The sequence below is a fragment of the Schistocerca gregaria genome, chromosome X (genome assembly GCF_023897955.1).
Source record: "Schistocerca gregaria isolate iqSchGreg1 chromosome X, iqSchGreg1.2, whole genome shotgun sequence".
NCBI lineage: Eukaryota > Metazoa > Arthropoda > Insecta > Orthoptera > Acrididae > Schistocerca > Schistocerca gregaria.
The window spans coordinates 769255262-769281926 of record NC_064931.1 but is presented as its reverse complement, the minus strand read 5'-3'; the positions used below and the strand labels follow the sequence as shown (position 1 = coordinate 769281926).

General features: G+C 38.6%; 1 protein-coding gene across 1 annotated transcript in view; it reads left to right on the top strand.

The window, feature by feature from the left end:
* Nucleotides 1-26295, top strand: part of LOC126297866 (phosphoglucomutase) — a 47011-nt gene extending 20716 nt beyond the window's left edge. The window contains exons 7-11 of the mRNA XM_049989158.1: nt 3558-3668; nt 7872-8012; nt 15005-15188; nt 20145-20273; nt 26110-26295. Coding sequence (XP_049845115.1) covers nt 3558-3668; nt 7872-8012; nt 15005-15188; nt 20145-20273; nt 26110-26199 — 655 coding nt within the window. The 3' untranslated portion in view covers nt 26200-26295. The remainder of the gene's footprint in view (nt 1-3557; nt 3669-7871; nt 8013-15004; nt 15189-20144; nt 20274-26109) is intronic.
* Nucleotides 26296-26665: the final 370 nt, after the last annotated feature.

The following is a 26665-nucleotide window of genomic DNA, read 5'->3' as shown; positions in this document are numbered from 1 at the left end:
TCATAAGCACTTTTTGGTGCAGCATTGAGTACTTCCAGCGATGCAGTTTTTATTTTCTCAATCATTGAAAATATTCGTCCTTCCGTAGGTCTCTTCAGTTTTTGGAACAGGAAGCAGAGAGCCAAATCTGGTGAATATGATGGGTGAGGCACGATTGTCATGTTGCTTTTGGCCAAAAACTCCCTCATAAGCAATGATGAATGAACAGGTGCACTCACGGTGCAAAAGCCGTGAATTTTTTTTCCATGATTCTGGACATTTTTTGCATATTGCTTCTCACAAACGGCGCACAACTCCTTATTGACCGTATGACCTTGAGGCCAAATTCATGGTGCACTATGCCACGGTAACTGGAAAAAACAGTGAGTAAATCTTTGACATTTGATCGAATTTGGTGTGCTTTTTTCGGTCTTTGCTCTCCAGGATGCTCTCCATTGGGACGATTGGGTTATAACTGTAAACCCATGTTTCGAACCAGTTATGACCCTCTTGAGCAAATCAGAATCATCATTGACGTCATTCAATAGCTGCTGAGCAATGATTATGCGATGCTTTTTCTGATCAAAATCGATAAGTTCTGGAACAAACTTCACTGACACACATCTGGTGCACAAAACATCCGAAAAAATTGCACGACACAAGCTGACCAATACGCCAACATCCTCACAACTTCTCTTATGGTAGTTCAATGATTTTCCAAACCAATTTTCTTCACAGCTTCGACGTTATCATCTGTTGTTGATGTGCAGTGCATCCAGAGCGAGGTTCGTCATTGGCATCTTCTTGGCCATCTTGAAAGAGCTTGTCCCACTAGTAAACAATTTTTAAAAACTTAGAACAGACTCACCATATGCCACTGTCAACGTTTGAAGTGTTTTAGAGCACTTGATTCCATTTTTCACACAAAATTTGATGCATATTCTTTGCTCCATTTTTTATAATAATTGAAAATTGACGATCACATTAAAACATATTCAGCTTTTCGATCTGTCAGAAACGAACATAGTATGCTGTACACTTGAAACTGTGAACATATGTTTGGGACATGTGTACCAACATAACAAAAAAATAAAAAATAAATCAATATTCAAATGTACGTAGGTGCACGCACTTTGAAAAGTCACTTTACTGTTCGAACAGCCCTCGTTCATCATTCCAATTTTTACTCTTCAGGGGAAAACAAAAATATTCCACATTTTCTGTATTGAAAACTCCTAACAGTGCATCTCATTCCATTGAGTTTTTGAGTTTCCTGCAGCATTCATTGTAAGGATTTGAGCTTAGTGATCAGGAAAACCTGTGTTTACCACTTGTATGTTATAGGCAGATTTGTGTGTATTTAACAAAACCTGGTATGCAGAGGTTGTTTTTTTTTTTTTAATAATCATCTTTGAATTTATTGGATTTTAAGAAATTAATATTGAAGTCACAACATACAATTGTATTTTTATTGGGAGAGAGAATTTCTTCCAAAAGTTCATCCATGTGGTTGTGAAATACTTTTTTGTCTCCATCAGGTGACCTGTGCTGTCTCCATCAGGTGACCTGTGCACACAAATAATTGTTTTTTGTCTTGATATTTCAACTATAGGTAGTTCTAGATCTTTTTCACTGGACACATAATGGTACTTAGTTACATTGTTGAATTCAACAGTTGTTTGTGTACTGAGCAGGATTACTGTCACAATGACACAGTTATCAGCAGAATAAAACTAATCTGTTTTGTTATATTTTATACCACATGACTTTGAAAAGCAGTAAAAGTGAAGGCTTGAATGTAAAACTAGGTATATTTTACTCAGTGGAAATCAAAACAGTGAGAGTCCTAGTAGATATTGTTTTTTAGGTTTTCCTTCTCAACCTGTCTGTTGATTCAGGATTCCTTTTTTTATTTTAAAAAATAAATTTTAATCATATTTTTTTCTAAATACACATTGCACACTGATTTCAGTTTGTCTGATTAATTTCCTTTACAGTTTTATTCACTATCATTACTCTTATATTCACATTTTGCACATGTAACACATGCATATTTACAGTAACAGCACACTTGAAAGTAACACCCATGTTGGATGCATCTGGAACCTTCATATGTAGCAACACTGCCTCAGTACTGTGAAGACTAATCTGTATCCAAGTTTGCTGTTGAAAGATGACAAATTACAGTGACTAGATTCTTCTATGTGGAAAAACTAATAAAATTCCAACCTATAAGACAAATGTATTTTGAATTACACGGAGGTGACAAAAGTCTGGCAATAGTGATATGCATGTATACAGATGATGATAGTATCGCGAACACAAGGTATAAAAGGGCAGTACACTGGCAGAGCTGTCATTTGTACTCAAGTGATTCATGTGAAAAAGTTTCCAACATGTATGGCTGCACTACAGGAATTAAGACTTTTAATGTGAAATTGTAGTTGGAGCTAGAAACATGGAACATTACATTTTAGAAATCACTAGGGAATTCATTATTCCAAGGTCTGTAGTGTCAAGGGTGTGCCAAGAATACCTAATTTCAGGCATTACCTCTCTCCAAGGTCAACGCAGTGGCTGACAGTCTTCACTTAATGATAGAGAGCAGTGGCGTTTTAGAGTTCTCAGAGCTAACAGACAAGCAGCACTGTGTGAAATAACTGCAGAAATCGGTGTGGGATGTACGATGATCGTATCCATTAGGACAGTATGATGAAATTTGGGCTATGGCATCAGACAACTAACATGAATGCCTTTGCTAACAATAAGACATTGCCTGCAGTGACTCTCCTGGGCTCGTGACCATGCAGGTTGGACCCTAGAGACTGGGAAACTGTAGCCTGGTCAGATGAGTCCAAATTTCAGTTTGTAAGAGCAGATGGTAGAGTTAGTGTGGCACAGACTCCATGACGCCATGGACACGAGTTGTCAGCAAGGTATTGTGCAAGCTGGTGCTCGCTCCATAATAGTGTGGGCTGTGTTTGCATGGAATGGACTTGATCCTCTGGTCCATGTGAACCAATCATTGTCTGGAAATTGTTATGTCTGGCTATGTGAAGGCCATTTGCAGCCATTTGTGGATTTCATGTTCCCAAACAACAATAGAATATTTGAATATTTTTGTATGACAATATGCCATGTCACTGGGCCACAGTTGTTTACGACTAGTTTGAAGAACATTGTGGACAGTTTGAAGCTTTCATGATTACGGATGCCTATAGAGGCAACATGGCCCAATATTTCTGTAGGGGACTTCCAGTGACTTGCTGACTTCATGCCATATTGAGTTGCTGCACTATTCCTGGGAAAAGGAGGTCCTACATGACATTAGGAGGTATTCGATTACTTTTGTCACCTCAGTTTATGACTAACTACAATAATTTGATGCCTAATCAATTTTTTTGTCACATGATTATTTAGCGTATGTGTTATCTGCAGTGCTTGATGATTCTGTGGCCACATTTGAAGTAATCTGAAATCAAAGATCTTGAATGCCAGTCCACTTTTTTCCCCTGTTAGTGTGCTATTGAAGTTTCATTTGTGGTTCACAATTCTGAATGTACTGTTTATCTTTACAGAGTTGGCAAGAAGTTGGGTAAAGATGTTTATGAGGTCCCCACTGGTTGGAAGTACTTTGGTAACTTAATGGATGCTGGAAAACTGTCACTGTGTGGCGAAGAAAGCTTTGGGTAAGTTACTGTCTAATTCTGAAACATGTTAAAGAGAAACAGGATGTGAATATTAAAACAGAGTGGATGGGTGGGAAAGGGGGGGGGGGGGCAAATTTGTTTGGTACATAGCCTTGTGACTTCAGTAAAGAAATACGCACAGGTGCATATTAGAGGTAACCTTGACATAAAAGGTTATTGTTCTTGTGCATGTCACTTTGTCACCATAACATTTTTGCCCTTGACGGTTTAGGATGCCTGCATTATCTGCTTGCCAATTATTACTTTACATCTCATCATTTTTGTCAAAATACTTAGTGGTAAGGCACTGAACTCGTGTTCAGAAGCACGGCGGTTCAAATCCCTGACCAGCCATCCAGATTTATGTTTTCTGTTATTTATCTCAAATGTTGTGTTGGGTTCCTCAAAGTTGCATGGCCAGTGTCCTTCCCTATCCTTCCCCAATCTGAGCTTGTGCTCCATCACTATACAAGGTAGTAGCAAAACACACTGTTGCCAAGGTTGCCATGTGGGTAGCATCATAAAAAACAATGAGTACCAAATGAACTCTTATTGTTAACAGGGTTCATGAGGCAGTACTGCATTTCATTCGTGCTGCTGCATTTGCAAATTTGTTGCTACCCAGCATTCACTTATGTTGTACATTTGTGAAGAGAGTAGAGATTTTCATCACATAGTCCTGTTGTTTTAATTTGTTATCTAAGATGATTGGGGTTGAAAATTCACAAAGCCGAGCAACGGGAGCCATATACAAGACGTACGAATTTCTTTGTGACCTTAAAGACAGTGCCGGAAGGTACAAAATCTTGTCGGCATCACAGGCTGCAGCAGCGAAGATGGGCAGTGTTCCATTGTAAACCATACAGAGAATATTTGCAGAAGCACAGGCAGTGGAAACCAGTGTTCAGGAAGTAAAGTTTCAATCCCTGAGGAAATATATTAGTGGCAGAAAAAGTGCCACTTATTTGGACAGTTTCCAGAGAGACAGTTTTTCATCACACTATATTGATTTTTATAACTGTGGTGAGTATCCTACAAGACAAAAAATAGCAGATGCTTCATATGACAAGGTTACTTTCACAGGGTGCCACCATTCTGAGATCTTCCATATGAGAATACAAAAATACAACAATGGAAGACCCATTCTGATGAAGAGATCTTGTATTGTAGCAATTAGGTCAACTGTTCAGAGACAAATGCACAAAATCAGAATAGAAAAGCTTTGTTGCCCTATTATTTATGTTGATGATGAGACCTGGCTAAATCAAAATAGTGCCAGAAAGTGCATCAATGATCCCAATGTCGTGGCCTCCCCATGTAAGATACAGAAAAACTAGTAGAGGCCAATCTCGGGGAAGATCATTTTGGAGTCCGTAGAAATGTAGGAACACAAGTGGCAATACCAACCCTATGACTTATCTTAGAAGATATGTTGAGCAAAGGCAAATCTACATTTATAGCATATGTAGACTTGGAGAAAGGTTTTGACCATGTTTTTTGGAATACTCTTTCAAATTATGAAGGTGGTGTGTAAAATACAGGGAGTGAAAGGCTATTGACAACTCATGCAGAAACCAGATAGCAGTTATGAGTCAAGGGGCATGAAAGTGAGGCAGTGGTTGAGAAGGTAGTGTGACAGAGATCCCCGATGTTATTAAATCTTTATATTGAGCAAGCAATAAAGGAAACAAAGAAAGAATTTGGAGTAGGAATTAAAATTTAGGGAGAAGAAATAAAAGCCTTGAAGTTTGTCAGAGACAGCAAAGGATGTGGAAGAGCAGTTGAATGGAATGGACAGTATTTTGAAAGGAGTATACAAGATCAACATCAACAAAAGCAAAACAAGGAGGATGGAATGTAGTCGAATTAAATCAGGTGATGCTGAGGGAATTAGATTAGGAAATGAGACACTTAAAGTAGTAGATGAGCTCTGCTATTTGGGCAGCAAAAAACTGCTGATGGTCGAAATAGAGAGGATATAAAATGTAAATTGGCAATGGCAAAAAAAGCTTTTCTGAAAGAGGAAGTTGTTAATGTCGAGTATAGATTTAAGTGTCAGGAAGGCTTTTTCTGAAAGTATTTGCATGGAGTGTAGCCACATATCAAAGTGAAACATGGATGGTAAACAGAGTAGACAAGAAGAAAATAGAAGCTTTTGAAACATGGTGCTACAGAAAAATGCTGAAGATTAGATGGGTATTTCATGTAACTAATGAGGAGATACTGAATAGCATTGGGGAGAAGAGGTATTTGTGCCACAACTTGACTAGAAGAAAGGATTGGTTGATAGGACATGTTCTGAGGCATCAAGGGATCACCAATTTACTATTGGTGGGAAGTGTGGATGGTAAAAGTAGTAGAGGGAGACAGAGAGATGAATACACTAAGCAGATTCAGAAGGATGAGGGCGCAGTAGTTACTTGGAGATGAAGAGGCTTGCACAGGATAGCATAGCATGGAGAGCTGCATCAAACCAGTCTTTGGACTTCAGACCACAACAACAACAGAATAGGTTAAAACTAACATGCAAAGCAGAGTAATGCTTTAATTGTCAAAGAATTGAAACTGAAAGAGATTCATAATTTAACAGATGGGCAGTAACAATATATCTGGCTGTAATATACCTTTGAAATCAACGAGAATACTGTGTTGTTTCAGAGCCATAATAAATTGTTGATAAGTCATTACCTGCTTCTGGCTACAAAATCTTTATTTCAGTGTGCTATCTGCTGGTTTTAAATAGCTTTTCAAATTGAGCACCTTGTAATGAAATGTGCCAGACAGCATTGTCTGTGGTATAGTTTGCCAGATTTGGCTCAAACTACAGGAACAGAAGACTTCCGGCTTGTGATAACTGAGGTGTGCTGAAAGAAAGTGTGCAGAAAAGGTGGATGGAGAACCTTTTACATTTGTCCCATGAGCCAGTACTTCCACTGCTCCCTAGTGTAATGACATTGCTGTTCATGTGATGTTGAACCCTAATTTTCTCACTTCCTTTTTGAAAATACTCTGACCACTTCCTTATAACAAATGTCCAGGCAAGATCTCTCTTACCGTTTTATTAACTGGTGCATCATTTGATACTGATATTGCAAGTTAGCAGCTGAAGTATTTATTATGGAATGGTTATTTCAGTCATGAGATCTTTAGCTACATATCTACTGCTTTCAGTGTAGCCTTACAAACAGTTGCTATGTGACATGTGGAATGTGTGACTGTGCAGTTCCTCTGTCTAGTAAAGGAGATAGACCAACAGGTTCGGTAAGAGCAGTATAATGAGGCAAGATTGACATTGCCTCCTCATTGTAAGATCTGTGATAATCTGCTGCCCTCTGAAAAGTGAAAAAAGATTGAGGGGGGAGAAAATGTACGCCCTCTTTCTGCAAGTATCAAAAATACTGGAATAAGTATTTTAAGGTACAGTATGGTACAAATTGCAGGGAACAATTCTCATACGTCAAAGGCTCAATAACAACAAAAGACAGTAAAACACTACCTGCTCAGATAGCCGATTGCATTAAAGTGCTCGCTTTGGGACATGGGTAGGCGCGCCAGTCCCAGATCAAATCGGCTGTGAAAATTAATGATGGGGACTGGAGAGCTGGCCAGGCTGGATGTGTTTTTTAGGTGTTTTTCCTTATCCACGTAGGTGAATATTGGGCTATCTCCTCAGATACACAATGTGCAAACATTTTGTAACACATCACATTTTATAATGCTGAGGAGCTGGCTGTAGCTTTAAAAAATCCCTTTGGGAGTGATGATCCCATAATAATAATAGTTTATATATGGTTAAAGTGGGTGGTCTGCAAAAATAAATGAAGTACCATACCAATCCAGAGCCAACATTGGCTGGGTAAAGGATGCATGATAGGAACAAAAGAAGAAAGGATTAAAACACTAAAAAGTATACTTCCAAATCTGCAGCAGATGTTTGCAAAATATTGTGTATTTAGTCCTCTTTGCCATTAGTATTTATTATGTATAAGGATTTAAAACTGCAATTGTCTTGTTACTTTGAAGGGGACTTCATTGTTGCAATGGATGAGTAAATTTGGGAATTGATTTTAGCATGATAAGGGATGCATGTCAGGAATAAAATTTGGGTGTACTTTCGGATAAAAGAAAGTATTCTGACCTGTGTGTGTTTTTACTGTTTTTGCTAGAATATAAGTTATAAAGCAAATTATTGCTTTGTTTCAGGACAGGCTCAGACCACATCCGTGAGAAGGATGGGGTGTGGGCAGCTCTTGCCTGGCTTTCAGTTATTGCAAATTTAAAAAAATCAGTAGAAGAGATTCTAAAAGATCACTGGGCAACATATGGACGAAACTATTTTACTCGGTAAACTTATTTTATTATAATAATGCTGTAATAAGTAAGTTGGTTGGCCTGGTTTACTTTTGTACTGTCAGCTCAATGTTCATTTTAATAAAGCAGAAATGCTTCAGCTGAAGTTTCATTTTGCACTGCTAGAATTAATTAGTGAGACATGCCAGTTTACTTCATTATTTTGATATATGTAGACAAGTTAGGAAATTACATTGCTATTTGTGGTGATGCCTGCTTTGATACATGCACAACTGCAAGGTACAATGTTCAATTTATTTTTCACTTGTTGGTGTAGTGTTATTGTGACTAATAGTGCAGTTTCAGTTTAAAAAATTCTTCATTCTTAGACTAAAAAAAAGAGAGAAAGAAAGAAAAATATTACCTGGAAAATGGAGTGAGAGCAAATTTCATACCTCTCTATTTCACAGCAGTTGCATTAAGCTTTAAGAAGCCAGGGTTTTCGAGCTGTGTGCTGGCTATTGCCACAAGTGCTCTACCTGTGTAAGGTTTGGACATACTTACATGTCCACAGTAGAGCATGATGATGGAATACTGTGTGTACAGCATTGGTGTAATTGCTAACATGTGAATGGTAAGATTTCTATGAAACAAATCTCAGCCACAAGGTGAGCTGCACACCAATAAGGTGGATGCTATTGATACAAAACAATTGGTAGTGGACAATCCCTAGGAATCCTGCTGCCAGTAAAAGACAATCCTTGGGGCTCCTGCTGTATTCTTGTTGTGTTAAGGTTGCCCAGGCCTTGCACTGATCGTTATTTCTCATGCATTTTGTGGACTCAATACGGGTCTTAATAACTGAAAAAACTACCAGGAACTAGGGTTGTAGGCTGTAATGAAGCTTTAACACCCCACGTATCAAGAATTCAACAGCAGAGCTCTCTTGGTGAAAAATCTGTTACAAAAAGTGATAAAACACATATTTTGTGTAATAATACTTGCATTGTCAAAGAGAAGAGATTTGCAAAATTACCTGTATTCTACACACCAAGGAATGGTAAGAACTCTAAAATCTATGAAGTATGTTTATAATGGAATGCCTCTTGGGTTTTCTATAACTTGCAGTAAAGCCTGCAACCTTAGGAGAAAGAGAGGTAGGTGTTCCAGACACAACACCTGCTGTCAGTAAGAAATAATAAACCATGTTGCAACACTGCACAGGGAATTTTCTTTGATATTTATATGTGATTGGAACATTTCTAGATTGTTGGCAGTAGTAATTTTAAATCTCACTTAAACTTTGAAAGGTTCATACTAACCCCAGCAGTTGCTGCTTTCACTGGTATCATAAGAAATATCTTGGAGTTAGTGGTGTTGCCTGATTTAGACATTAAAATCCAAGTATCTCGATAGGCACTATCAGTATGAACACAGAAGGTTTCACTCCTCACTTTACATTATGCTTGATTATGTATTAACCGTCCAATAGTTACATTTTTGTTTTTAGGGGGCTGTCTTCAATACTACATGCTGGTGTAACATATGTAGACAGTACCACAAATGGTATTTCCTTGTTCAAAGTATATAATATCCAACAAAAGGAAGCCTGTGCCTTGCCTTTGATTTGTAGATGACTTTTCTGTTTTAAACCCCTCTTCCATCACTCTTACAAAAATTTATCAGTGACAGCTGACTGAGAAGTTAAAGTAGTTTACAGGGAACACAGGTTGTAACTTTTGACTCAGGAATAGGTGTGTTAATTTTTATAAAAGTGTTTTAAGCTTTCCTGAATGAATGCCGTTTGAACAATTATAAAAATTCAGTGACATATTGGGGATTTAATTGCAGTGATAAACTGACTTGACTACAATGTTTAAAAGCAACAGCTCTGACTGCGATCAGTATTCTTGAGTGCCACATTGTATGAGACAAAGCAACAGCTGGTCAGTAGTTTTCAGTATGCAACTTTTAAAGAAGATTCATTCTACAGTGCAGAATTACATGCTCTGAATGAATGCATTGGTGGATAAAATTATTGAAACTTTTGCTCTGATTCCTGAAATGGGAGTGTGTGCCTAAAAATCATCTTCATGTGGGAGAATGACTGACTGGAGATGGCAAACAAAGTTTTTTCCTCTGAACCTACCTTTTTCAGATGCTTTGATGAATGGAGTTTTACTTATACTTTTATGCCTGATGAAACATGACCATCTCCTCTAACAAGAGGATAAAATGGCAGGTTGTTTTTGTAGTGTTACTGACTAAGCAGTTCCTATTTTAACTGAATGTCTTGTACTGGGTGATTTTTTTTTTTCCCCCCCCTCCATGTACGAAGTATAGAGATTGATCGATAAGAGGATATGGAACATAAAAGTCTAATGAACTTATGTCCAGGAATGCCTAGTTTCCATGCTACAGACCATTTATTCTATTATACATTGTCACAGAGACTGTGGTCTAATACACACTGTTCCATGCAGCCACAGTTACAGTATGTGTTGAACATGGTTTCCATGTGTCTAAACGCATGTGTGTATGTGCTATAGCATGTTCTGCCTCACACGTTCACATTGGCCAGGCTGCATCTGAACAGTTCAAAGGGAGCATGAACATGCTGCTCCAGTGTCTCCACATCTGGAATGGGCTCTGCATACACAACACTTTTGAGATAGCCCCATAACTAGAAATCACATGAATTGAGATCTGGTGAATGAACAGGCCATGCGACTGGCCCCTCTTGTCTGATCTATTGACCATGGATCCATCGACCAGGGAAGACAAAATTGAGATGAATCTGGACATTAATGGCGAAGTGGGATGTAGCACCATCATATAGCACCCTTATAAACCTTCGAATCATCAGTGGCACTTTTTCCAGCAAGAGAGGCCAAAGTCACCTGCAAGAAAAACAGATAGTTCCAGCCTGTTAGGCAATGTGAAACGAGGACTGCTCCCAAAGTAGGGCCACCAATTATGCTGGCCCACACATCCTGGCTGCACCAATGCTGATGATTCTATCACCATATCATAGGTGTTCTCCATATTATCACATATATCACTGTTATGTTACGAAAGTTGAAGATACCACTCCATGTAACGGTGGCCTGATTTGTGAATAGGATGGATGACACAAACCCCAGAATCATGGTTACCTGGTTAAGAAACCAGTGACAAGCGCTCCCGATGTGGAAAGACTGTCGCTAGTAAGCTCCTGCGTAGACTGTAAGTAGTAAGGGTAGTAACAATTGTCGTGGAGAATGTTCCACACGGTCATCTGTCTTACACTTTTCTGGTGGACCAATTGCCTGATACTGACACTGTGGTTGCCTTCAACAGTGTTAATCATGTTTTCCTCCAAGTCTGGTGTCTTACCACTTGAGGTAAGTCCTTCATGATTTCCTGTTTCCTGAAATGGCCCACTCTCAGACAAACAGCGAAACACTGTTGTAAACATTGAATGCTGCAGTTGTGGTTGGCATGGATAGGTCTCATGATACAACCTTGCTGCCTGTTGCTCGTTGCCATTTGCCTTTCCATAAGTAAAGACCATGTCGGCCAGTTCTTGGTTCAAATATGCAACTATCATGTACAATGCTTTCTCACATCCACTACAAGGTGAGGTGAACCACCAAGGTAACTGAATTGGACTCAACATTACCAATTTCTATGGCAGGAGAGGGTGCTAGGATGTGACGTATGAGGAACAGTACCACCAAATTTACATTTACATTTATACTCCACAAGCCACCCAACGGTTTGTGGCTGAGGGCAATACTCAAGTATAGGTCGAACAAGTATTTTGTAATCCACCTCCATTGTTGATGGCCTACATTTACTAAGGACTCTCCCAATGAAACTCAACATGGCACCCGCCCTACCAACAATTAATTTTATATGATCATTCCACTTCAGGTCGTTCCGTACGCATACTCCCAGATATTTCACATAAGTAACTGCTACCATTGTTCGTTCCGCTATCATGTAATCATACAATAAAGGATCCTTCTTTCTATGTATTCGCAATACATTACATTTGTCTATATTAAGGGTCAGTTGCCACTCCCTGCACCAAGTGCCTATACGCTGCAGATCTTCCTGCATTTCACTACAATTTTCTAATGCTGCAACTTCTCTGCATACTACAGCATCATCCGCGAAAAGCCACATGGAACTTCCGACACTATCTACTAAGCCATTTATATTTATTGTGAAAAGCAATGGTCCCATAACACTCCCCTGTGGCACGCAAGAGGTTACTTTAACGTCTGTAGACGTCTCACCATTGATAAAAACATGCTGTGTTCTGTTTGCTAAAAATTCTTCAATCCAGCCACACAGGTGGTCTGATATTCCGTAGGCTCTTACTTTGTTTATCAGGCGACAGTGCGGAACTGTACCGAACGCCTTCCGGACCTCAAGGAAAATAGCATCTACCTGGGAGCCTGTATCTAATATTTTCTGGGTCTCATGAACAAATGAAGCGAGTTGGGTCTCACACGATCGCTGTTTTCGGAATCCATGTTGATTCCTACAGAGTAGAATCTGGGTTTCCAGAAACGACATGATACGCGAGCAAAAAACATGTTCTAAAATTCTACAACAGATCGACGTCAGAGATATAGGTATATAGTTTTGCGCATCTGCTCGACGACCCTTCTTGAAGACTGGGACTACCTGTGCTCTTTCCCAATCATTTGGACCTTCCGTTCCTCTAGCGACTTGCAGTACATGGTTGTTAGAAGGGGGGGCAAGTTATTTCGCGTACTCTATGTAGAATCGAATTGGTATCCCGTCAGGTCCAGTGGAGTTTCCTCTGTTGAGTGATTCCAGTTGCTTTTCTATTCCTTGGACTCTTATTTTGGTGTCAGCCGGTTTTTCGTTTGTGCGAGGATTTAGAGAAGGAACTGCAGTGTGGTCTTCCTCTGTGAAACAGCTTTGGAAAAAGGTGTTTAGTATTTCAGCTTTATGCGTGTCGTCCTCTGTTTCAATGCCATCATCATCCCGGAGTGTCTGGATATGCTGTTTCGAGCCACTTACTGATTTAACATAAGACCAGAACATCCTAGGATTTTTACTTTCGAATTCACTGAACGCTTCACGCATAGCACTCCTTACGCTAACTTTGACATTGTTTAGCTTCTGGTTGTCTGAGAGGTTTTGACTGCATTTAAACTTGGAGTGAAGCTCTCTTTGCTTTCGCAGTAGTTTCCTAAGTTTGTTGTTCAACCACGGTGGGTTTTTCCCGTCCCTCACAGATTTACTCAGCATGTACCTGTCTAAAATGCATTTTACGATTGCCTTGATCTTTTTCCATGAACACTCAACATTGTGAGTGTCGGAACAGAAATTTTCGTTTTGATCTGTTAGGTAGTCTGAAATCTGCCTTCTATTACTCTTGCTAAACAGATAAACCTTCCTCCCTTTTTTTATATTCCTATTAACTTCCATATTCAGGGATGCTGCAACGGCCTTATGATCACTGATTCCCTGTTCTGCACTTACAGAGTCGAAAAGTTTGGGTCAGTTTGTTATCAGTATGTCCAAGATGTTATCTCCACGAGTTGGTTCTCTGTTCAATTGCTCGAGGTAATTTTCGGATAGTGCACTCAGTATGTCACTCGATGCTCTGTCCCTACCACCCGTCCTAAACATCTGAGTGTCCCAGTCTATATATGGTAAATTGAAATCTCCACCTAAGACTATAACATGCTGAGAAAATTTATGTGAAATGTATTCCAAATTTTCTCTCAGTTGTTCTGCCACTAATGCTGCCGAGTCCGGAGGCCGGTAAAAGAAGCTAATTATTAATCTAGCTTGGTTGTTGAGTTTAACCTCCACCCATAATAATTCACAGGAACTATACACTTCTACTTCACTACAGGATAAACTACTACTAACAGCGACAAACACGCCACCACCGGTAGCATGCAATCTATCCTTTCTAAACACCGTCTGTGCCTTCGTAAAAATTTCGGCAGAATTTATCTCTGGCTTCAGCCAGCTTTCTGTACCTATAACGATTTCAGCTTCGGTGCTTTCTATCAGCGCTTGAAGTTCCGGTACTTTACATATGCAGCTTCGACTGTTTACAATTACAATACCGATTGCTGCTTGGTCCCCATATGTCCTGACTTTGCCCCGCACCCTTTGAGGCTGTTGCCCTTTCTGTACTTGCTCGAGGCCATCTAACCTAAAAACCGCCCAGTCCACGCCACACAACCCCAGCTACCCGTGTAGCCGCTAGCTGCGTGTAGTAGACTCCTGACCTATTCAGGTACTAAAACGCGATGCTACAACTCTCAAATACTATAATACTCCCGAAATTTATGAATTAAACAATGCAAGTACCAAAAACACACAAAGAAATTAAGAATTAAACAATGTAACAAATAAGTGAGCTAGGAGTATACGACTTTCTGCTGGCAGCTGCTTATCAAACGGCGGCAGGGAGCCCAAGCGGCAGGGAGAAGGAAACCATGCATACTGTAACTGTGGCTGCATGGTACAACGTATATTAGACCACAGTCTCTGTAACAAAGTGACCCAATAAATGGTCTCTAGCATGAAAACCATGCATTTCCAGAAATAATTTCATTAGAACTTTTTTGTTCTGCATCCTCTCATCAATCAGCCCTAGAGTTTGTACATGGTGGAAAAAGTCATCCTGTATTTAGGTAAAATAGCAACCGCAGGTTTTTTGAAGGAATATGACCTTAATTTAAAGTGAGGATGTGCAACAGAATTGTAAAAGCTTATTTTAGGTCTGGTGTTCTTAAATTGATGGGGATAGAATGTTAACATGTTTGCTGGGGGTCTGCCTCATTTAGTTTTTTTAAAGTGCTTTGCCAGCCACATTTATGTGACATATTACTTTAGCTTTTTTGGATAATGTGTATTTTCAACATGATTTTTAACACAATTTTTATGATGTGAATGAAATTATTATAGTTTTAATTTAATTAGAGGTGTGTGTGTGTGTGTGTGTGTGTGTGTGTGTGTGTGTCAATCAGTCTTCATTGCTTTTTATGTTAAATTATTTGTAGGTATGATTATGAAAACTGTGAAAGTGATCCTTGCAACAAAATGATGGCAGAATTAGAAGCCCTGGTTACATCTGGAGCCTTCAAAGGCAAAGAACTTTCCTCCAATGGAAGGAAATATGTTGTCAAACTTGGTGACAATTTTCAGTTCACTGATTTAATTGATGGGAGTGTTGCAACAAAACAGGTAATAAAAAGTTGTGTAAACATAACTATATATATCTCTTTAGCTTTAGAAATGTGTGCTTGCCAGTTTCAATCACTGGCTTTCAAACGTAACTTTACCATTTTTATCCTTTGTATTTCATACAGTTCTCTCAATTACATGCACATAGTGACTTCAGCATTTGTAATGTTGCTGAGATAAGCTGAAATGTTCCAACCCATATTTTATTTTTTGTGACTGAGTAGGAAGAGTTAAGCACTGCCACTATTTATTTCTGTATTTTTGTATGTCAGTAAAACTCACAGGGTAAGAAACTGTAGAAAATAGTGATGTGTTGGCTTACTTGCAGCTGCAGACATATCCAAAGAGAGATGCTGTAAGAGAACTGTCAGCTAGAAGTAAAAGTGATGGAGGAACATCAGTGCACAGATACTTTATTACATTACATTACATCAGCATATTCATCCTCTAAGAAGACAGTAACAGTACTTGGTATTCTGCATAATTTATTTGCAGTCACAGCTACACAAGTCCTTTACAAGATGACTGATTCCAAGATGTGCGGCCATAATCAAACTTTTATTCATCACGAAATGATCAATCTTAGTGAAGGCATGACTGAAATCCTTGAGCAGTCACAACCTTTCTCATTCAAAAAATATTTTTCCACTTTTGATTAACCAATTGTAGATGATGATCCAGGACCATTTCACTCACTGATGAACTGAAATAATTCAAATATGCTATTGCTAGATTTATAAATTGATGAGGGCTCTTGTATCTGATTATGGGTTGTCATATGTGTGGACAGTAGGCAGGAACTAAGCTGCTCATGGGTCAAACATTGCTGTTTAGTAAAGTTTTTATTCAGTCATGGTTTCCGATTTGATTCAGGGTGGTGAACACTTCATACTGATGTGACAAAATTCGTGGGATAGTGCTATGCACGTATACAGATGGCAGTAGTATCACTTACACAAGGTGCATTGGTGAATCTGTCATTTGTACTCAAGTGACTCATGTGAAAAGGTTTCCAACATGGATGGCTGTGCAACGGTAATTAACAGACTCTGAGCACGGAATGGTTAGTTGGAGCTAGACACATGGGCATTCAATTTCATAAATTGTTAGTATATTCAATATTCAGAGATCCACGGTGTCAAGAGTGTGCCGAGAATCCCAAATTTCAGGCATTACCTCTCACCATGGACAACACAGTGGCCGGTGGCCTTTACTGAGAGCAGCGGCGTTTGCGTAGAGTTGTTAGTGCTAACAGATGAACAACACTGTATGAAATAACTGCAGAAATCAGTGTGGGACATACGATTAATGTATCCATTTGGACAGTGTGGAAAAAAATGTGGTGTTAATGGGCTATGACAGCAGATGACCAACATGAGTGCCTTTTCTAACAGCACAGCATCGCCTGCAGTGCCTCTCCTTGGCTTGCGATCATATCTGTTGGACGCTAGATGACTGGAACATCGTGGTCTGATCAGATGAGTCCCAGTTTCAGTTGGTAAGAGCAGATGGTAAGGTTTGAGTGTGACACGGATTCCATGAAGCCATGGACCCGAGTTTTCAACAAGGGACTGTGCAAACTGGTGGTAATTCCATAATAGTGTGGGATGTGTTTACATGGAATGAACTTGGTCCTCTGGTGCAACTGAACTGGTCATTGGCTGGAAATGGTTAAGTATGGCTACTTGGAGACCATTTGCAGTCATTAATGGACTTCGTTTCCAAACAATGATGTCATGTCACAGAGGCACAATTGGTGTGGAGAACGTTCTGGATAATTCAAGTGAATGATTTGTCCAACATGAATCCCATCAAACCTTTATTTGGCATATTAGAAAGGTCAGTTTGTGCACAAAATCCTGCATCGACAACACTTTCGCTATTAAGGACTGCCCAATGGTAAGGTGACCACTGGTGATAAGTGGGAAATCTGGGATCAAGTCTTGATCGAGAACAGATTTTCGTTGTTGTCATTCCATTATACACCTGATGGTTGTCCATATTCACAATTACAAATACATTTCACGTATTTCGTAATGACTGTAGTCCAAAGGAGCATTGCAGTTAAATTCAGAATAACACAGGCACTTGTTTCAGGATTTTAAAACAGCATCCATTGTTGTTGTTGAAATTAAAGTGCTGCTCAAGCCATCATTGTGTATCAGTATCACCTAGCAAAATGCCTCACACATAGCCATGAGGTCAAAGTATTCATGGCATCTGCCTGGAGGACGCTTCCCACATTTCAGGTCATAATGCAGGACTGTGCACAGATCCCACAGAAATACTTTTCACGCTCTCTGTGATTTTCCAAAACAATAGTTTTCACTCACGTGACCGTGTTATCAGACCAGTTGCTGTAAAGGCAAAATTGTTTTTTTCTTTGAGTTTTCACACCTATAAATGCACATCCATGACACTGTCACCACACATCTATCTCAACTGGCCATGACTTTCAACTGCTATCACACCTTGCAAGTGTAGAAACTGAATGATTGCTCACTGTTCTTGTAAAGGAAAAATCATTTGTGGTATTAAAGTCACTCCTCACTCACTGCCTAGAATCATATTTGCAGTACAGTGCTGCCATCTGTGTCTTTCACATACAAAAATGTCCATGTCGTTTAAGCAAAATTGAAGGTTTCATTCTGCTTCTGGTTTTGAGAAAGAAAGCCAGGGACCTCAAAAGTTAAACACACCTGGCAGTGCATGCTCAGTAACTGAGTTCTTTCCTAAGTTGGTCAATTATTCTGTGTCCATTCATGTCTTGACCTGTTTAGTAGTAACCATTCCTATATAAAATAGAAGCCATGTAGTAAACTTGTAATTATATAGGACTTATATAATATATATAATATTATAGGATTTATTACTTGTGGCCCCAGCAAAATTGAACCTCCTGAAGGTAAGTGTTGGTCAGACCTTCTGTCTCTTTGTAATTTTAACACTTTTCTCAACTGAAGTATCGCTTATTTTACCTCTATAAATACTTCATATATGTGAAAAATGCCAAGTTTAACTGTGGTCCATATTCCTTATTAAAATTTAAGTTTCTCTGTTATTGGAGGAAACAATGATTGCACCAAAAAGGACTTTGCTTAGTGAAGCACATTGGTATCCAAATCAACCTCCCACTTGATTACAGATTTACATTTATTCCAAACAGTTAGAAGTTTGCTTTGAACTGGCACTACTCTTTACTGCTGAAATAATGTTGCTGCTACTGTTCTCAAGATTGTGAACTTGACACTCAACTGAAAGGTTCTTAGCTATGATTTTATCTGCTTAAACTGTTACGTTAATTGATGAGTTGCATTAGTATTCATGTGAAAAGAAAGAACATTTGTCTTGTGTCCAAGTTAATTCATTCATTAGGGAGCTGAAAATGTAGCATCTTTTTTTTGAATGATTAGATGTATAATTTTTAAAAGTTTGCCACATTACGTGCCTGAAGATGAAAAATTATTGTAAAAATAAAAGAACACTGACTGGAGATGATAAGAGAGAATAAATACTTTTTGTTCTTTACAGTAAGAGCTGTCTGAGTGGAATATTTGCTTTTCCAAAACTTAACCAGTTTTTCCCCAGAATAGTCTGCTTGTTTTCTTCTTTAGTAGGCTTTCAGCAGATAATTGTTTCTGGTGAGACACAGCAGCTTTTTCTTGCCAGTGAACAAAGTTTCTTTAAATTAAAGTTTTTCTCAACGGTTATCTTTCTTTTCACATCCAGTGTGATAATTGAAAAATTTGGAGAACAGTGATTTTGAATCTGTTGCAAGCAAGCTCTGAGAAGGAGCCCTTTTATGAACCATATGACCAATTCTTGACAATGCTACAGATAGAACTGACTAGTACTTGAAGTAGAAGCAAGATTGAAATAGCTCTAGTTGCACTTTACAGGAAGATTCTCTGTTTAATCGAAATGTGTTGACAGGTTATGTTTTCTGGTCGCTGTAGTATGGAAACTGCAACCAATACTACATGGCAGGTGTCCGTGAGCTTAAACAAATGGCTTTGACCACCTGAGGGGTGTGGAGAGATGCAGGGGTATCAAACCCCACCTCCTTCTGACAGGGCACCCAGCCTATACCCATGTTCTTTGTTTCTGCAAAAGCAGAACCGACATGTGGCTGTAGGAATTGCTGATCCTTTCTGGTATTGTGAGAGTCATACTCAAAATCTGCAATGGATCAATATCAGTGTTTTTACTCACTTTAAAATAAGAAAAGAAAATTAGCTACGCACAGAGCGAAGAAAAGCCAAGTGTACATAGCAATTGATAGTGGCTACCATGCAGTTGCTTACCAAGGTTGACAGCGTTGTAAATGAAGTTGTTCAGGCACAACCTCCACCGTTACCTTGTGCAACAATAGTTCAAATATTCCAAGTCTAAAATTACCACATTAAAGTGGTGTAATTTTTCAGAATACAGCGTTCAGCTAGGAGCATTTCTTTGTTCTAAGGTGGTGTGTCCCACAGCTGAGTCCTGCACTGGCATACACAACTTTTACCCACTCATTGCTTGACGTGGCTCCAGAGCATAACTTATACGAGTACACTGATAAGTCACTGTGTTCGTGCAGAGGAGTGCTGTTCATTTTGGAGACACATTCCTACGCACATTGTCTTTGCTGTTTGGCTTTTCCAGATGATGTGCTATAGCAGTAATCACAAACTGATTACTGTTTCAATGTTTACATTGAGAAAATAAAGCTATTTCAAACTATCCCTCATGAAATTGTTCATCTGGGTACAGTTAACTATGAAACAGCATTTATTGTACATAAATTTCCACTTTGAGGCAAAATGTGTGTTGTGTTTGTATTTATAGCAAATGTGAATTTTCAGGTCCCTAGTAATTATGAATATTTGATAACTTTCACAAATAAGTTATTAACATTAGTCAAGTTTTCCTTCCACTGAGATATAATGGTATTGTATGTTGATGTCTCCATAGGGAATCCGTGTTCTTTTCGAGGATGGGTCACGTATAGTGTATCGTCTTAGTGGTACTGGCAGTAGTGGTGCTACTGTTAGAGTGTATATTGAGAGCTATGAGCCACAAGCATACACAGAAGAGCCTCAGGTAAGTAATAAACTTACTATACTTGTAAATTACTGTAATTTCTTCTTATTAGATGTTTTTTGGCTTTGTGTATACCATATTGTGGAATTAAAGAAAGATGATTTATTTTTTAAATGAATCTGTTATGATTTCATGAGGCACAAAGAGAAAGTGAAATATACATAATATTTTACATATATTAGTATCTCAGAATACAATTGTTGGACTTAAATTCATAAATAAAAGAAGATTGATGGTTGGAGTAATTTTTCTGTAATTCATGAAAAACCGATTTTACTTCCAATTTATTCACATAAAACACATATACAGTTCTTGAGACTATAGAGACCTGTACCTTAAATTATGAATTGTTTTGTCAACAGTTTCTGCAGAGCTGTGTTCTTAGCGTTCATTTTTGGAAAATGGTAAAAAAATATCGTTGGAATGATATTTGAGGTGATTGTGAATGTGGTTAACAGATTTTTTTGCAACACTATTAAACATGAAAATAAAGAGCAGTGAACCACAAAAAAACTGCATTGCAAAAAATAGTAATAGACGGCAAATCATCCAGTAAAACTGAAGTGATATCAGGTGTTCCCGAGGGAAGCGTCCTGGGACCTCTGCTGTTCCTGATTTATATAAATGACTTGGGTGACAATCTGAGCAGTTCTCTTAGGTTGTTTGCTGATAATGCTGTAATATACCGTCTAGTAAGGTCATCCGAAGACCAGTATCAGTTGCAAAGCGATTTAGAAAAGATTGCTGTACGGTGTGGTAGGTGGCAGTTGACACTAAATAACGAAAAGTGTGAGGTGATCCACATGAGTTCCAAAAGAAATCCGCTGGAATTCGATTACTCGATAAATAGTACAATTCTCAAGGCTGTCAATTCAGCTAAGTACCTGGGTGTTAAAATTACGAACAACTTCAGTTGGAAAGACCACATAAATAATAATGTGGGGAAGGCGAGCCAAAGGTTGCGTTTCATTGGCAGGACACTTAGAAGATGCAAGTCCACTAAAGAGACAGCTTACACTACACTCATTCGTCCTGTGTTAGTATATTGCTGCGCAGTGTGGGATCCTTACCAGGTGGGATTGACAGAGGACATCGAAAGGGTACAGAAAAGGGCAGCTTGTTTTGTATTATCACGTAATAGGGGAGAGAGTGTGGCAGATATGATACACGAGTTGGGATGGAAGTCATTAAAGCAAAGACGTTTTTCGTCGCGGCGAGATCTTTTTACGAAATTTCAGTCACCAACTTTCTCTTCCGAAGGCGAAAATATTTTGTTGAGCCCAACCTACATAGGTAGGAATGATCATCAAAATAAAATAAGAGAAATCAGAGCTCGAACAGAAAGGTTTAGGTGTTCGTTTTTCCCGCGCGCTGTTAGGGGGTGGAATGGTAGAGAGATAGTATGATTGTGGTTCGATGAACCCTCTGCAAAGCACTTAAATGTGAATTGTAGAGTAATCATGTGGATGTAGAAATATTAAGAGTTCTTGAGTTCTAACAGCTAACTGACCAAAACAATACAATTCTTTTTTACAGAGGGAGAAACAGACGTTACAAAAATTGATTTTTGTCTGGCTGTTGACTAGTTAGGAAATATGTGTTAGTTGTGATCTGACTGATATATATGCCACATAACATGATTAAAACTTGCATGAGAACTTAACAATGAGGCTTCAGCCTTGAAACTAGTTGTGACTTAATAAATAAAGTGTGGTAGTGTAAGAGTTGTTTCCTAAAACATTAGTTACAGGCACACAACTTGTTTTCCAGAACTGTGTGGATTATTATGAAGTATCTTAAGTTACATTATTATGCAGCTGCAGGTTTTAATTAATGGTTACATTTGTGGTTGACATAAATGGGTTTGATCATACAAATAGTAAACAAATTTTGCCTGATAAATGCATGAAAAAGGACTACATTGAGGATACATACATTGTGAGTCAATTATTAAGTGGTATTGGAGGCAATGAATTGCACAGTACAGCAGAATATATTTCCTAGTTTTGATGGTGTCCTCTGTTGTTAATTTTTCTTGGTGAGGAGCTTTCAGATTTGTCAACAACCCACTCATCTATACAAATTTCTTCAAAGTTTCACTAAGTTTGATTTCTCAGTTTTAAAAGGGCTACAATGTTCAATCATTGCAGTATCACAAACCCTGATGTGAAATAATTTATGCATAAGAATGAATATTAATTTGAAAAGTGATGCACAAAACTATCATGTTGGATGAATACATGAGTGTATAAATGACTAAGACCTGCAATTCTCTGTGACATGAAAATGGCCAACAAAGTGCAGTGTTGGACTGTTGTTAAGTCCACGTAGGATATCTAAAGGTGTGATCAGTGTCAGATGTAGAGTGGTCACTGAGAAGGAAATGGAGATGCTGCATACTATTGGGAGGCAGAGTTACCAGCCCCTGACAGAATGTGAATGGTCTCACAGCAACTTGAGAGCTGGCTTACTCGTCAGCAAGGTTCTGGTTGACCACCCTAAAGTGTATAGCTGTATTGTGCACCATGCCTATCATAGTCCTTTCACATGAACGCCTGCCATTCTAGAACAAATTAGAACTCCCTGCAAAATTGTGTTATGCCGCACCATCAATGGGAGAGTACGACGAGAAAGACTGCTGTTAACACAATGAAAATAGCTGTGTTTGGAGTAGTGCCATGACTAGGAAGCATGAACAGCTTATGAATGTCATCACATGAATCGGTTCTGTACTAGCACAGATGAGAGTTGTTGGTGAGTATGGTGGCGATCTGTGGAGAGGTCCCATTCTTGCTCTGTTTCGGAATCGCACAGCAGTATTACTCCTGGTGCTGTGGTGTGGGGAAGCTATCAGGTCGCAGTTGGTGTGAATGCAGGAACTATGACAGCTCGGTGATATACCGTGGACATACTGCATTCTTGTCTGAAAGTAAGGTGGTGATACTTTGCATCAGGGTAATGCTCATCCACACAATGCATGTCTCTATGAACTGTCGTCGCCTGTGGATGTTGAGGTACTCACATGGCCAGCAAGATCTGTCCCTGATAGAATGTGTGGGACCATCTCAGGTATCAGCTCTATCCCAGTGGCAGTACCCAATGTGGGCCAGATTGCTTTAGGAAAGTATACAATGGTTTTATGACCCTCTTCCCAACTGAGTCAGTGCATATATCCAGTGATAGATGGTGCAACATCATACTGATATATAAGTTTATACTATCAAGTTACTCATACATTTGCCTCGATTTTGTAATCACTTAAATAATATCACATACCCTCTCAACCTGGGAAGTTTCATTTCAGTCCCTTCTCCCCTTCAGGGTGCAGTGTATGTACCAGCTTTTTATGTTTAATCATCATTCTGAAGATTCTGAGAAATGAGTACAAAGTAATGATTTTCCAAAAGCTTCTCTCCATGACTTCTTAAAGTTCATCACTTCAACAGCTATCCATTTAAATCTTCACATTTTTGTTCATGAATGTTTAATGGAATTTTTTCCCAGGCGTACTTGGTACACAGATACAGTTACTTTTAAGGGTTCAAAACAATACCGGTGGCCAGTGTCCTATGTTGTCAATGGTCTTCTTAAGAAGGCTCAAATCTTAGCTGCTTAAGTGATGGAATGTTTTGATGGCACAAGATCCTTTGCATACCAGTTCCTCTGGTTTCTTTTGAGGAACTAGTGCCAACAGTGAGGTCTTACTGAGCGCCCCTAGATCAATTGGAAATGGATGAGGGGAAGCTATTGTCATGTCTTTACTCTAGTAATTAGATTCACTGATACTTACATTGAGATCCCAGGTTAAATTATCACACAAGACATTCCTGGTATTTAATGACATAGTACGGGCTCCACATAGCCTCATTATGCCAAATGAGAAGTTACATGAATATCCAAGGACCGAAGCTGACACACCAGCTGCCGATACAGCAACAAATTGAAAGGCATTTACCCTATGAGATTTTGAGTAACCAAAGAAAACCTAAAACTGATGACCAGACAGTGATTTTACCCTTCTCCTGGTACACCATATCATATCCTACCTCAGCTTTACAGTTGTGATTTGATGAAGGTGTGCATTTTCTGTTGCAAGTAGACTCATTCTGCATCTCACTTCATTTTTGTTGGCTGAGCCTAAGTCAAAATTAAGACACGTAGTTGATACTTTATGTAAAGGCCAATTTGCAGAACTGCATTCCATCACTAGTCAAGACTTCTAATATTGAGCTACCAGAACGAAGCATGTTTCCACAGGCTTCCAAATATCCAGCTCTCTGTTACTGGTTTAAGTGTGATAATATCAACTAACTGCAAACTTCTCTGATATGTGTGCTGTAAGAACAAATCCGACCACTACACAGGCAGTAGGTGCAGTGGGAGGCATGTTCACTAATTTTATATGAGAAAGTTTCTATTGGTAGCCACTGTTGCTAAGTATCTATATCAAATTATTACTTTCAAAACAATTCATTTTGTTTCTGAATTAGTTGTGCCAACATAACGCCATGACTATGAAATGATGAAAAGCTCCAAATGCAAAATTTGCACTGTGCTAGCTGAAACATACTGATTCTCACTGAAGCCCACTGCACAGTCATTAAAATGGATCCATGGAAATATTACTGTTAAGTGGTGTGACTGGAGCATCTGTAGGATCACTGGAAGCCTTTCCAACATTTCTATTAATTGCACATTGCTTAACATGTTTAGTACCACAAGCCCTCTGATGATTCGCTGCTGTGTCTCATTACAATAGCAAGATACTTGGAAATAATATAAATAAAATCATTTCATTTCACCAACAGAATACAGATAAGTTACAGCTCAGTCTAGTGAAAAATTTTTTGCTGACAATGGCATCTCAGTGAAACATGAATACTGGAAAAGCGTTACAGTAATTTCGTCTCTTTATTGTTGCCAAAATGTTATTCAAAATGTGATTTGTATTGAAGAATGTGACAGTCACTTCGGTTAGGCTTGCACGGTTGTCCTCTGTGTAGTATTTCTGTTGGCCTCAGTCATAACCAAATTAATCATCTTATTGTAAAATACATTGCAAACAGAGTGATTCAAAGCATCTTGTTGTATGCAAAGTTTTCTTTTATTATAATATCTGTTTCAAATGTCTACCACTAACATCATCCAGTACCCAAGTTACCACAGATTGACATCTGCATCCAAACCTAGAGATTTCTATCATTACTATCACAATCAGTGCCACTGACATCATGATTGTCAACAACTGCATTTTAACACACACCTGAGTGTTCAGAATCATCTATTTCAAACCACGAGTCTTGTGAAATGTTTCACTTTTGGTGTGAGAATTGTTTGAATTAATGCTACTCATAACAATACTGAATAAGCAGTCAACCTTTCAGTTTTAAAGTACATTTTGCCAAAAAAAGGCAAAACACAGTAACAAGTTATTGAACCCATTTTCCTGCACATCCACACCAGCATAAACATAAATATATGCGCAGGATAGCAAGAAAATGATAACAAGTAGAACTGTAAAAATCTAAAACTCTATCAAGACTCTACTGTTCTCACCTTGTATTGAGATCACTTCTAAATGCAACATGTTGTATGTTTCAAGTCACATATGGCCTCCCCTCCAGTTGTATTACAAATGAGACATCCTTTCTTAAAGGGGATCATGGGGCCAGTTCTGTCCTCATGGTAGTCAAGAAAATGTTTTTAATAAAAGTTTATATTGTATGTCTTCTACGAGTGACAGTGGACCAGAATCCACTGTGTTAATATCTTCAGTGTATTCCTTTTAAAAGCATTGCTGCTGTTGCCTTATAATAGTTTCTTATTTTGATTTCAGGTTGTCCTCAAGCCACTTATCTCACTCGCTTTGGAGTTGGCTCGATTGCAAGAATTTACTGGACGTGACAAACCTACAGTTATTACATAATTGAAAATTATTTGTTGAAGTTGTTTTTATCAGTGATGTATGTTTGTATGGAATGTCTGTACAGTAATAAATATCGTGTATGCCGTTATCATAAAATACTGTGTTATAATTATTTTCTTCCTGTCTGGTACCACAACCTTAGATTTGTTGAAGGGCATTTTAATGGTTCCACCTTGGTTGTTGCTTACACGTGTTTAATTTAGTTTCACTCAGTTGGTCAATTTTGACCATTTTTCAGAACTGTCATTTCTGCAGTTGGACAGTGTGATATACAGTATTATGACATGTTGCCCACAAATTGCCAATTGCGCAAAACTATATAAATACATGTAACAGCTGACGTGGAACCATTACAATGTCCATCTGTGTTACTTATTCAATTATTATTCTGCACTGTACCCACAAAAAACAAATTAAAGTGTGAATCATGCAGTAAACTTTCACTTTAGGAGGAGGCACCTGTTTC